The 12,207-nt window shown below is 37.4% G+C and overlaps 1 protein-coding gene across 1 annotated transcript in view; it reads right to left on the minus strand.

Annotated features, from left to right (window-relative positions):
• Window positions 1-2,776: 2,776 nt before the first annotated feature.
• LOC120630460 overlaps window positions 2,777-12,207 on the minus strand; it is a 43,087-nt gene continuing 33,656 nt past the window's right edge. Inside the window, exons 2-11 of the mRNA XM_039899701.1 lie at window positions 10,007-10,102; window positions 9,576-9,662; window positions 8,477-8,611; window positions 7,505-7,616; window positions 6,922-7,070; window positions 5,966-6,143; window positions 5,252-5,428; window positions 4,564-4,666; window positions 3,642-3,741; window positions 2,777-3,046 (exon numbers count right to left, since the gene is read on the minus strand). Coding sequence (XP_039755635.1) covers window positions 2,861-3,046; window positions 3,642-3,741; window positions 4,564-4,666; window positions 5,252-5,428; window positions 5,966-6,143; window positions 6,922-7,070; window positions 7,505-7,616; window positions 8,477-8,611; window positions 9,576-9,662; window positions 10,007-10,099 — 1,320 coding nt within the window. The 5' untranslated portion in view covers window positions 10,100-10,102 and the 3' untranslated portion in view covers window positions 2,777-2,860. The remainder of the gene's footprint in view (window positions 3,047-3,641; window positions 3,742-4,563; window positions 4,667-5,251; window positions 5,429-5,965; window positions 6,144-6,921; window positions 7,071-7,504; window positions 7,617-8,476; window positions 8,612-9,575; window positions 9,663-10,006; window positions 10,103-12,207) is intronic.

The following is a 12,207-nucleotide window of genomic DNA, read 5'->3' on the forward strand; positions in this document are numbered from 1 at the left end:
CAATAGTTTGGCGACACCATAGTCATGGTCTGAGCCTCCAGAGAAATAAAAATTATTTCTCTTTGTCTGTCTGTTGCTTTTCCTAGTTTCTTTAGAAATAAAAATATTCTATGAAATGTGGTGTTACCTGGAAGCGTGTGCCGTGGTCGACGGCGGGCCCAACACGACGCCTACCTTCGAATTTAGATCTTTGAAGATTGCATGGTGAGAAATTACGTTATATTCTTAACAGCTTTCTTTTAAAAAAAAAAAATTCCGTAATCGACACGTGGCCGTGATCCAAATATATATCCTCCTGACCGTATGCGACCACAGCGACTCCTTCTAGATATTAAGAGCGTACCTGATGTGCTTCCAAGTGACTGGCATAACCAATCTTTGTTTTAAATGTGCGATCACATTGACAGCACGTCAGTACTCCACCAAATTTATTGTAATATATGGCCGGCGATGGTCTGGCCTTTATCTCATTACGGATACTTTTTTGTTTACGGAGTGTCTCCATCGCGGCCGATCTTCTGCCTCAAATTCCCACAGTGATGGGTCCATATCACATCTCTACATGTGCCGCTTTAGCACATCTTTATATCGCAAGAGTTGCCCGCCCTGTTTACGCTTACCAACCTGCAATTCGGAGTAAAATATGCGCTTGACCACTCTATCTTCACCCATTCTGGATATGTGTCCACACCACCGGAGTGGTGAGACCGTTTTCTCTTCACATCAACTTGGAGGCGGCGAAGGATTACGAGGAGGCCTTACCCTATCGATATTTGTTTGTTAACGAAAGCCCCCGCCCGTGCAAGAGGCCGATCGACCGACTCACGATTATATTCCGTCCCATCGGTCCGTCTTTGCTGCAAAGCCGACTGATTAAAACATAGCATCGGATGGTGTTTCGAACTTACACAGTTGCACCGAGGCACGCGACGGCAATCGCGATAGGTATGGTTTCCGAAAAAATAAAAACAAAGACGTTCCTTTACAACGAAATCTTTTAGTTAAATGGGTGACATGGCCATTCGGAGAAACAATCCTGATCCATATCGGACTATATCCTGGAATATATATCCTGGATGCGTAAATGCCATAAATTCAACTTGAGATCAACAATCTCTAGAGGACAGCAGACTCTAGAGGTAACAACATCTCACTGACTCTTACTTTATGAATTAAATATACAATCTAGGTTACTTATAAATATAAGTGATTGTACACACATTATTCTACACGTTGTTACTACTAAACCTACTTACCTAGCGTGTCACCCGACACCCCGAGTCGACACAATTCTTCGTATCACATTACTAATTACGTATATCGTTTGTGGACAGAATGTTTTATGGCTAGCTCATTTAAATATTATATTCCTGCTAATGCTGACAGTATCTTACAGCGATTCTCACGGCTAGTAGCAGGCACGGATCTACGATTTGTTCAAATCTAGGCAGAAACTTGAAAGTGGCGCCTTTGTCTCCAGCGTTTGAGATAAATTACTTTAAAAACTCAGAAATATTATAAAATGTTTGGCATTTTTTAAGATACCTCTGCATTGAAATTATTATAACCCTGTATTTTTTTCTAAAACCTTTTGACCTTTAAAGTAAACTGTTTTTTTGGGTACCAAACCCCCCCTACCTAACCTTTTTCTGTAAAAAGGGAAGGGGAAGCGAGAAACTAGAAAACAAGTCCTGAGGGGACAAACCAATTTTATCAATTACTTTTAAGTGATAATTAAAAGTCAAAATGAGAGGTCAACTTTAAAACTATATTTTATTTCTACTTCAAAACTACCTAATACCTTTATACCTTTATACTTGAAGTAGCAAACGACGGTAAAAGGTAAGGCTTGACGCACATCAAAGAATTATATATCAGCCGATTCATGAAAATTCGGTTATTATATAATCTAATCGTAGTATTGTAGGAGCAAACCGAACGATAATTAGTATTACCATACTATATTATTATCTAACAAAAATTAATGATTGTATCACGTAAAAGACAATTCTCCGTGCTACCAATGATTAATAACTTAAATACATTAATTATTATGACATTAATAACTTATTTTTAGTTCCTAAAACTAATATAACTATATACGGTAGTTAAAATCCCTAGCTTGACTACCACAATGAAAATTTCATTATAATTTACGTTCTACTAGAAAAAAATAGAATTATATAAAAGTAAAATCACTAACCGTTTTATAAGTTTTAAAATATTTCATTTTTACTTTTATACTTATATCACCATATTTACAAGAAAGAATAAGTTTTTCTACAAAAAGAGTGAGCCTCTAACGCTTCATCTCAAAATACCTGCCTGTATACTGTACCGAATAGTCTTTTACTATTACTAGCTGTTGCCCACGGTTTTCGTCTGCGTTTATCATGGATCCCGTTTGTTTTTCTGGTATAGAATGTAGTCTATGTTACTATGAATATATTAACTTACTCTTTGCCAAAAATCAAGTTCATTTGTTGCTTAGCAGGAGCTACATTAAACCTGATCCGAATTTTACGCAAGCGTTTAGTTATTATTCGTGTGTTCTGTCCCCTCTACTTTCCCATTCATATTATAAATAAGATTTTTGTACCACTAAAGATTTTTGTTTGCTGAAATGAAATTCTTATATTTTATTCGCATGCCACAGTTGAAGCGGGCTCAACGCGTTGCTGTGGCTTTGCCTTTAAGTAATAAAAGATCAAAACCAAAAATGTTAAATTATACACACTGTATATCAATCTGTACTATCAATCGGAGGTATATGGGCTCAAATCGAATGCACGAGTTAATTAATATAAATGAAGGTTCATGTGACCAGTCGTCATTGCCCCTGCGCGGAGGGGTGGTACTCTCAGCTGGACACGTTGCACTGCGCGTAGTACTGCGCGTACTGTATGTGCGACGTGTCCACATCGTGTACGTACGGGCTCTGGAGCTCATCCGCGAGCATGGCGTGGGACATCTGCTGGTAGTACGGATCTTGAGGTTGGTTTTCCGTGTCGGAGTGTGTTGGTATGTCTTGTTGTACTGGTTGGTTCTGAAAATTAATATTGCGATTTTAAAATTTTCAATTACTCGTCCGCATATCGGTTAAGAAGTGTTGATTGCTCAGAACCCACGTTGGCCTACCTTCCAGGGGGACCGACTTCAATTCCCGGCACGCAACTCTAACTTTTCAGACTTATGTTCGTTTTAATTTAAGCAATTAAAATATCAGTGGATTTAACGTTGAAGGAAAACATTGCTAGGACACCTGCATGCATGAGAGTTCTCCATAACGCTTTCAAAGGCGTGTGAAGTCTACCAATCCGCACTCGGCCAGCGTGGTGGGCCACGGCCTGAACTTTCATCATTCTACACATGCTTTGTAGTGAGCCGGTAATGGGTTTGTAGTGATGTGATATAGTTGATAGTGAGACATAGCTAATCTATGTCAGGATGTTATTTGGCATACCTCTCATTTACGGAGCACTGAAAAAAGTTTGTAAGCTCAACTCCCATAATGTTTTAAAATCGGCCGACTTATAATATTGTTCTTATTTTAATATTTACGCTACAGAAAGATTGTGTAACGGTTGAATCGTGTATTGAGCCAAATAAATCCTGAGAGTCCTGTTATGCGAATCACTAACCTGCACAGGTGGATATTTGCAGCGCTTGAAGCGACCATACAGCGACGAGTAAGGCAGATTGTAATGAATCGCTGCTTGGTTTATGGACATCTGTCCGACTCTGAAAAGAAACATCATCATCATAATACCATAAATTAAGAATAGGCATGGCGACACTAAATAATATGTTAGTTGTTAGTAAATAAATAAAATAGAAGCAGATTAGGTACGCTTATAAATATAGATTAATAATAAGTATCCTTATATATTTTAAAAGTAGATATTAGGAAATAATAAATATATACTAATATTATGTTTTATAAAATTAAATAATCGCCTTATTTCAATCTATTTTCATGACATACCACAATAATTTTTAATATAATTTAATGACTAAACAATTGGCTGAGCAATTATTTAATATTATAATAGATTTATTAACTTGACGATGTATAAAAGTAACTAATTATTCTGACGTAATATATACGAGTATTTCTATTTACACTAATTGGAATCCTGAAATCGTGTATTTGTAATAATTATAAGGGTCAAACGGTTTCTTATTGCTACGCTTTTAACTGGGCTTCATGACTATGTAAAGGCATGGATGCAAGTAAATAAATAAATATATCATCATCAATAGCCTATAACAGTCCACTGCTGGATAAAGGCCTCTTCCAACTAGAGGGTTTGCCTATAATCACCATCAGTTAACAACTTAAGTAATTGCTTCTAAGCTACACACACAAATGCTTAGTTATTAACACTATAATGGAAGCAATTCACATTACGTATTATTATGAAATTTGCTCACAAAAAGATGCAAAAATAAAGCTGAGGATTTTATTTTTATCGCTCATCTCTGATTCAGAGTCAGATTTGAAAAATATTTTTTAGATCGTGTCGTGAATCAGAGATCTTGTCTGTTTTTCTTACAACATACCTGACAGCTTCTAATGCCTCTCCCATAGCGTCTTCAGACCACGGTGTTGGGTTGGAGCGAGATAGCTCAATTCCTTCCCGCTTACAACGCCCGTACAAAGTACCTGCCGCAAAAAAAAATTATAAAAAAACCTTTTTTTATTCGTAGACTCGCATTTGATTATAATTGTTCTAGCAGATGATGCAGACTAATATTACAGCGTGCTTGTTTTATAAATGCCTATTCAACTTTAATTTGAATCAACACCTGTCTAAAGTACGAAATCCGCAATGAGGAAATGCGAGATACTTATGAGAATTAACGTTACTGACATAGCTCAAATATTACATTAGCAACCGAAAGTGGCGGTAGGTCCATGACTGCCACAGCACCGATAGCCACTGGGGCAGACATATTCTGAAGTGGAGGTACCGTTCTCAAGCTTGATAGATCAAAGACTATAAAAAGGTGGAATGAAGTGGCTGGGTGAGCCGTGAGGAAGGTAAAGGATTGTGTGTGGTGCTCTCTGTAAGGTCTATGATTAGCTAAATTCGCAAACAGACTATTGATCGCTGAATACCAAGGAAAGACGAAAGCGTGTACGAAGGTCCATAATTGTAGGTCATCAACTAGGTAATGGTAAAGATCCTTTAGATGCTACGCAGTTCGATGATAAGCTATGTGAACACGTGGAGAGTGTTGACGTTACCGGTGGGTATTCCGAACTGAGTCGCTGCTCGTTGCACAGAGGCCGCACCGCATCGTATGGCTTGAAGAGCTCTCTCCAGGTCAGCTCTTCTCCACGACGTAGGCGCTGCGTTGAAGGGAGCTGCGAGCCGTATACCTTCGCGGCGAGCTATCTTGTACAGGGTGCTGCTGGGTATACCTACAAAAGAGAAAAAAAATATTTTGATTTCATGAAATTGAAAGAAATAAATTGATTACCTATTACAATGTATTTCCCTTTTTATGAAATGATTATATACTCTGCAAATTGGTTGCCTGGATAAGCTTTTTATTTATGTGTTTCTTAGTTACAATAAAGTATACTTTTTAAGCCCGAACATCTGAGAAAGTATTTTTAACACCATAGATAAAATCTAAGGTAAATAAATGATCTTTGGTAAATGGTACCCCTGATATAATAGTTAGAAATCCTTGTTTTTCTGTTTCATTTGTAGAATAAACGAGTGCATTAAGAAGAACTTCGTCCTAAAACAAGGAACGTGCCAAATATGTCAGACAACTTTCAAGTCACGTATCAAAATATCTTGTGACAATTTCCACTCTACATTGTCTTGTACCTACCGCATGGGTCCAGACATCAAGGGAGTCGCCCTTGATGTCGTATATCTAGGTGCCTAGTCCCTATTGAGATTTGCTTTTAAAAACCAAATACATATAAAATGATTAAAAATCTTACCATATGCTTTACTGGCTTTGTTGGCAGAAATAGCACCAGCTCTTAGGGCGTGCAACGCACCCCGGAGGTCTGCTTCGCTCCAGGACTTCGAAGCGCCTTCTTTTTTAGGAGTGTCGATACCTAACCGGTGTGCCCTTTGCCAGAGGGTTGTTGATGGTATACCGTAGGTTGCCGAAGCCTGGAACATCAAAAGTTTGAGGTTGAATCATTTCAATAATAAAATAATGACGGAAAATAATTTGACTTGTTGATTATTTCGTCGTTTTCAACATTACATTCAATTTTTTCTTAAATGTCTTATTTGGTAACCAATCTCTCAGTTACTATTAAGTGTAATACTAAATACTCAATATTAAATACTCTTTAATACATATGTGATAAATACATAGTGAAATATTAAATACTCAATTTATAAAATAATTATACATTTATAATCAATATGGCTTCTTACGTCATTTATTGCAACATAATTATTTGCTTTGCTTTATTTTAAATTCACACTTACACACATACACATACGTTTACATAATAAGATATATAAGAAAAAATAGAGTATAATGGGCTGGGCAGTCATCGTCATGGATACATCTAAGCCCAAGATCGTCAAGTATGGAAAGGTCCTATACCTTTCCATACTTGACGATCTTGGGCTTAGATGTATCCATGACGATGACTGCATGAAACATTTATTTTAAAATACGAACCAAAGTTTCGAGACCAGCGAGACTAAAACCTCTATCTCTTAGGCTTTTGCAGCCGTAATAACAATCTTAAGGACCTATCTCGTTTGCCTAAGCACTTAGCTTAGGCAACCAAGATAGGTCATTAAGATTCGCTATTTTACCAGTCTAACGGTACAGTGAGGTGAATTGTTTTTTAAGCTTTACAAAGATGTAAGTAATGATTCCATTTTTAATCTAGGGCCTCAATCATACTGACTTAAAACCGTGACTTACTTTTGTTAAACTCATGTTGTGTTTTCTTAAGGCCTCCAAAGCTTTTTCCATATCCTGCTGCGTCCAACTTTTAGGACTGCTTCGGCTTGCAGACTCATGCAATGCACCGTTTGAGTCACTGTTGTCGTCACCACTGAAGTGTTGCTGCTCTAAAATAAGATGTACACATTATTCTGCATGGGTTTACTTTAAAGGAATGATTTAAAATTATACTTAAACCGATATAGATAAATTGTATTATAGTTCACAGCAATCAGAAAGTACTTAATTAATATTATTACAATCAGCCGTTTTGCAATAAATAGTAGTAAGAATTATGATCTAGCCGATTTAAGTAAAATTAATGAATAAATTCATTTACAGTAATTATATTTACAAATCGTTTTATACAAATAACTGTCAAGATTGAGCCGATTTATATAGTTATCGGCCATTCAATTGTTGTAGAGCTAAAAGAAAGAGAGAAGTGAAAAAAGCCATATTTTGCCCACTAAAAGATTTTTAATTAATAAATAATTTATTTTTATTAATAATAAATTTATTTTATATATTTAGAAGAAAGATATAGTGTTTAAAACCTTACCTCCTTCAGACGTGGGTTCATCTTTGATGGACATTAGAGGCACAAAGTCAGCGGAATCGGCTACTTCGTTGGCACTCATCATTTTTATGTGTCTGTCGATCAGTGATGAACCCTGTAATAAATGGAAAAGCAGCAATCATTTAATTTATTTTCAGACAAATTGTTTCATAGTTCAAAGTAAACTATTATAGTTTACTTAGATGGAACTCTCGGCAACCCGCCATTCAGCGGCGTGTATATAATTACCGGGTATGCACTAAGCGGAAAGATGATATAAAATGAACAAAATCGTAGTCCACAAAGGTTAGCCCTTGGCTGCAATTCAACTGATGGTAACCTCACAGTCTAAGAATACGGTTGTTCGAAAATCGGTTTTACGCGACAACGTACTGGAACACTAAATCGCTTAAAGCCCGTCTTCGTCGCGAGGGTGGCACCTAGCTATGACTGACCAGAGAAAATTCAGAAATTTTAAGTTCCCAAATGGCCCCTGCCGGGAATCCAACTTGAGACCACAGGGCTCACCGTCGTACCAGGGAGGTTAACTCGTACGGGAGATTTTTTTCCTTTTTATATTATTTTTAAGCCCGATTTGCTTGTAAATACCCAGTATGCTTGTTACTGCTCACTTTGTTGCCTGTTTCTGTTCCCCTTTGTTATCACATACTAAGGGACTTAGACTAAGACTATGGGAATTTAACGGAGTGTGGACTAGTGGAGTGCCATGGTAGTGCTTGGCATAGTAGGTAATCCTTCAGGAGGAGCAAAAAAAGAGAGAAGAGAATTCCGTTATAGTTTGTCTGCCCCAGCATGGGAATAGGTACAAGGACAAAGAGTAAAACAAAGACCTTGTAGGGAGTCAATTAGAACACACCACGAGCAAGTTTTGACCCAACTCAGCATCTTATCAAGTCGCCCAACATTTTAAGCTCAGAATGTCAAAGAGACAAATATTAGAGGTAATGCATTTACCACAACTGCTGCGTACGAGGCAGGCTCGAGGGTCGCAAACGACGCGTCGTGTGTGGATGGGAGCTGTTCGCAGACCGGCGTGGCGGCGGGCCCCGCCGGCGCCGGTGCTAGCTCTTCCAGCGTGCCTTCCACACACTGTGGAGAAAACTATTGTAGCTCAAGTTTCCTGGCTAACCACGTACAGTTTTATCGATGCAAACATCAGTTGTTATTATAAGTAACAGTCAGAATTATGAGCTAGCCGATTTAGGTACATAATATTTAAAAAAGTTTTCTGGCTTACAAACAGTTTTATCAATGCAAATCGATCAATTGCATATAGATATAAATGGATCGTGTAGGTTATACTTATTGAAAATTTCATTTAGTTATCGGTTATTGACTCACATAATTTGAGCTTGCAGATACTACTTTTCTGTGTTTTGAAATGTATGGCGTACCTAATACGTACAACAAAAAAAACTTTATCTATACATTATTAGTCAAATAGTTGCCTTAATTATTAGCATATAGAGAGTTATCTATATATATATATATATATATATAAGGCAAAGGTGACTGTCTGACTGACTTATCTATCAACGCACAGGTCTAACCACTTGACGGATCGGGCTGAAATTTTGCACACATATAGTTATTACAACGTAAGACAGGATTCGCTAGAAAGGATTTTTGAAAATTCTAACCCTAAGGGGGTTAAATGGGGGATGAAAGTTTGTATAAAATCCTTCATTTATCATTTCATTTTTCATGTTACATCCATAAAACTCTGATTTTAGGTTTTGGATTAAAAATAAAGAAATACGTGTTTCACAATTTAAAAAAATCCAGAAACTGTTACACTATGACGCTCTTTCCATTCTATATAAATCGTTATAACTTTCACGCGATCGAATAAGTAAATTTAGGTAGAAAATCTCACACTATGCCTTAGTGTGAGATTTAATAGATAGCGAAATAATAAAAAAAAAAGCGGATGAAAACTTTAACCAAAACGAAAATTGAACTTAACGTGAGTGAAGCCGCGGGCAAAAACTAGTATAAACATAAAATTGTTTAACGGTTCAGTGCAACGATAGGGAAATAATTAAAACATTACCTGAAAATGATGCAAAAGATTCGTTGATGCATTGTCATCTATTTGTGAGTTCGGTTCCAATTTAACAGGCACGTAGTCTGAGGAGAGCTGGAAAAACAAAATACTATATTAAGAACCTACACTACATTATAGTAACATCCACATTACCTACGTGGTAAATAAAGTCCTATAATAATTGCGCTAGATGGCCTGCCTACTTATCTCACAAACATGTGCTTATGACTCGTGAAATAACAAACATACGAATAAGAAAAATATATATGTATTAATAAATTGAATAATTGCATGCAGATGTAACACTGCATGACGGTTTTAAGCGTAGAAAAGAAGTAGGTGGTGCAATGAATGAGAAATAAACATTACACAAATAAATACTGTATTCGCTTTATTTTATTTATTCGCTATGTATAAAGAATATAAGTTATACGCACCTGATGACTAAACGAATTCGCGAATTGTGAATTACTTTCGTCTTCGTCGGAAGGCAGTTCGCATTTCACATGAAAGCTTTCTGATCCTGGCATTGCCTGAAAAATAAGTTACATATTTCTTTAACTAACTAAGAAATCAATTCAGCTTTCCGAAACTACTTTAAGAAACAAAGAGTTGAAACGCAGAGTAAGGATAGTAATGCAGAGGTTCAACGAAGCTATCTAGTCAGAGAAAGCATGCGGTAAGACCCTTACTGGGCTAACTAGTAAGGGACCTATAAAGCTTCAATACAACTCGACACTGTCTAGACGACGCGATGTCGCCATTCGCCACGAGATCAAAGTCGCCGTACTACTGTATGCCTTCTTTACTGTAAATCAATTTTTTACGTATGTTGAGTATCTCCCAACGTCATCCAAGTCTAAGGCCTTACAGGACGTCCTTAGAACATTGTTTCTGCAGATTGTATTGAGTCCTGGGGCTCCATAATTCAAGGATCCACAAGGTCGAGGGACCGTTTCTCCAGGATGATCCTATTGTGCGTTCCACAAGGGAAGCACCAGTCTGTTCCTAGGTGATCCTGCAGCTGGGAACCTCGTGCTGGGGAAATACGTTCCGAGGGGGTATTAGGATAAGAATCCTGTATAACCTGAGCTTTTGCCTCAGGAAGCTCAACAGGTTCTCACCAGGGGATTTCCCCCCCATTGTAAAAAAGGGGCTCCATAATTGCATAGCTTCGGAGATACATCTATCCATAGACGATACTGCAAATATTTGGGTATCTATAAATACTATTGCGAAATTTCATCATTTATTAATGGTCTAGGTATGAAATTTTTATTTTATGTTTATAAATGTAGCCTAAGGAGATGAATTGATACATAGGTCAGTAAAAATAAATAAACCTACGTTCTTAACTTTATACTTTTCGTTAGGTAAGTAGGTACCTAATCATATCAACCCATTACCGACCCACTACATGTGACGGGCCTCCTCTCATACTGAGAAGGTTTTAAGCCTTAGTCCACCACGCTGGCCCAGGGCGGATTGATGGACTTCACACGCCTTGGAGAACATTATGGAGAAATCTCAGCCATGCACCTTTCCTCACGATGTTTTCCTTCACCGTTAAAGCAAGTTTTTAAATTTACTTAAAACGCACATAACTTAGAAAAGTTAGAGGTGGGTACTGGGATTCGAATGCGGCCCCCCGAAAGTGTAGTCGAGCTATCACCGCTTAATAATTAATAATTGACGATACAACGGTGAAGGAAAACTCCTTGCAAGCAAGCCATCAAGTGATATTTTAATTACTTAAAACGCTCATAACTTAGACAAGTTAAATATGTGAACACTAACACTAGTGCCAGATAAACTTCTAAAACAGCAAAGGTTTACGCAAACAATGTTCGGGTCGTCGACCCGACCGACGGTATCCATTTCCCGTGTAAAAGCGCGGAATCGAACAGTCGTATTATAAGTAGGTTTACGTAGGCAATTAGACAAAAGGAAGCGGGCTTTATTGAATTTTTTCTCGATTGCTGCACAAACGAGGAGCGTCCACCCAGCTCGGTGTTCTGTCTCTTTCGTTCGTTAGCGGCAAATCCCGAAGGTTTATTTGTGCTTATTCTGAATCGCACGTTACGTGGACCCTAAAAGTTCGTGGAAAGGTTCTTTTTACGCGACTATGGCTAAGTTACAGGATGTTATAGTACATCTGCCCTCTTAATATGTTTATTTTATCCATCGTAATTGTATCTGTTCATAGGTATTTGATACAGGACCTAATTGGCAACGGTTACGCGAAAAATATTTTAAGGCTTTTCAGAACACGGAAATGTGATTGGTTTTCAATTATTTAATTGTAACATAAGACATCAGAAATCTTTCTTCTTAATAGATGAGTCTCCCGAGTTTAGTTTAAGTTTGTACCTTGTTTTCAATACATCTTTAATTCTAGCCCATCCGCCCTATCCGTCCCAACGATACGTTAAGACCTGAATCACATTTATCAGCATCGATTGAATAGAAAACAGTTACTTTGTACGAAGTTACGTAGGCGTAACTTCTCATTGCAGCATGTAATCGCAAAGCTGACGCATTTTTTTAAATATTAAACACGAAAAAGTGTATCTTTTTTTAAATATTAAAGGATGCATACTACCGACTCGTAGATGAAAGGGTTAATCAAGTGAAAGAA

This window comes from Pararge aegeria, chromosome 16, assembly GCF_905163445.1.
Source record: "Pararge aegeria chromosome 16, ilParAegt1.1, whole genome shotgun sequence".
Taxonomy (NCBI): domain Eukaryota; kingdom Metazoa; phylum Arthropoda; class Insecta; order Lepidoptera; family Nymphalidae; genus Pararge; species Pararge aegeria.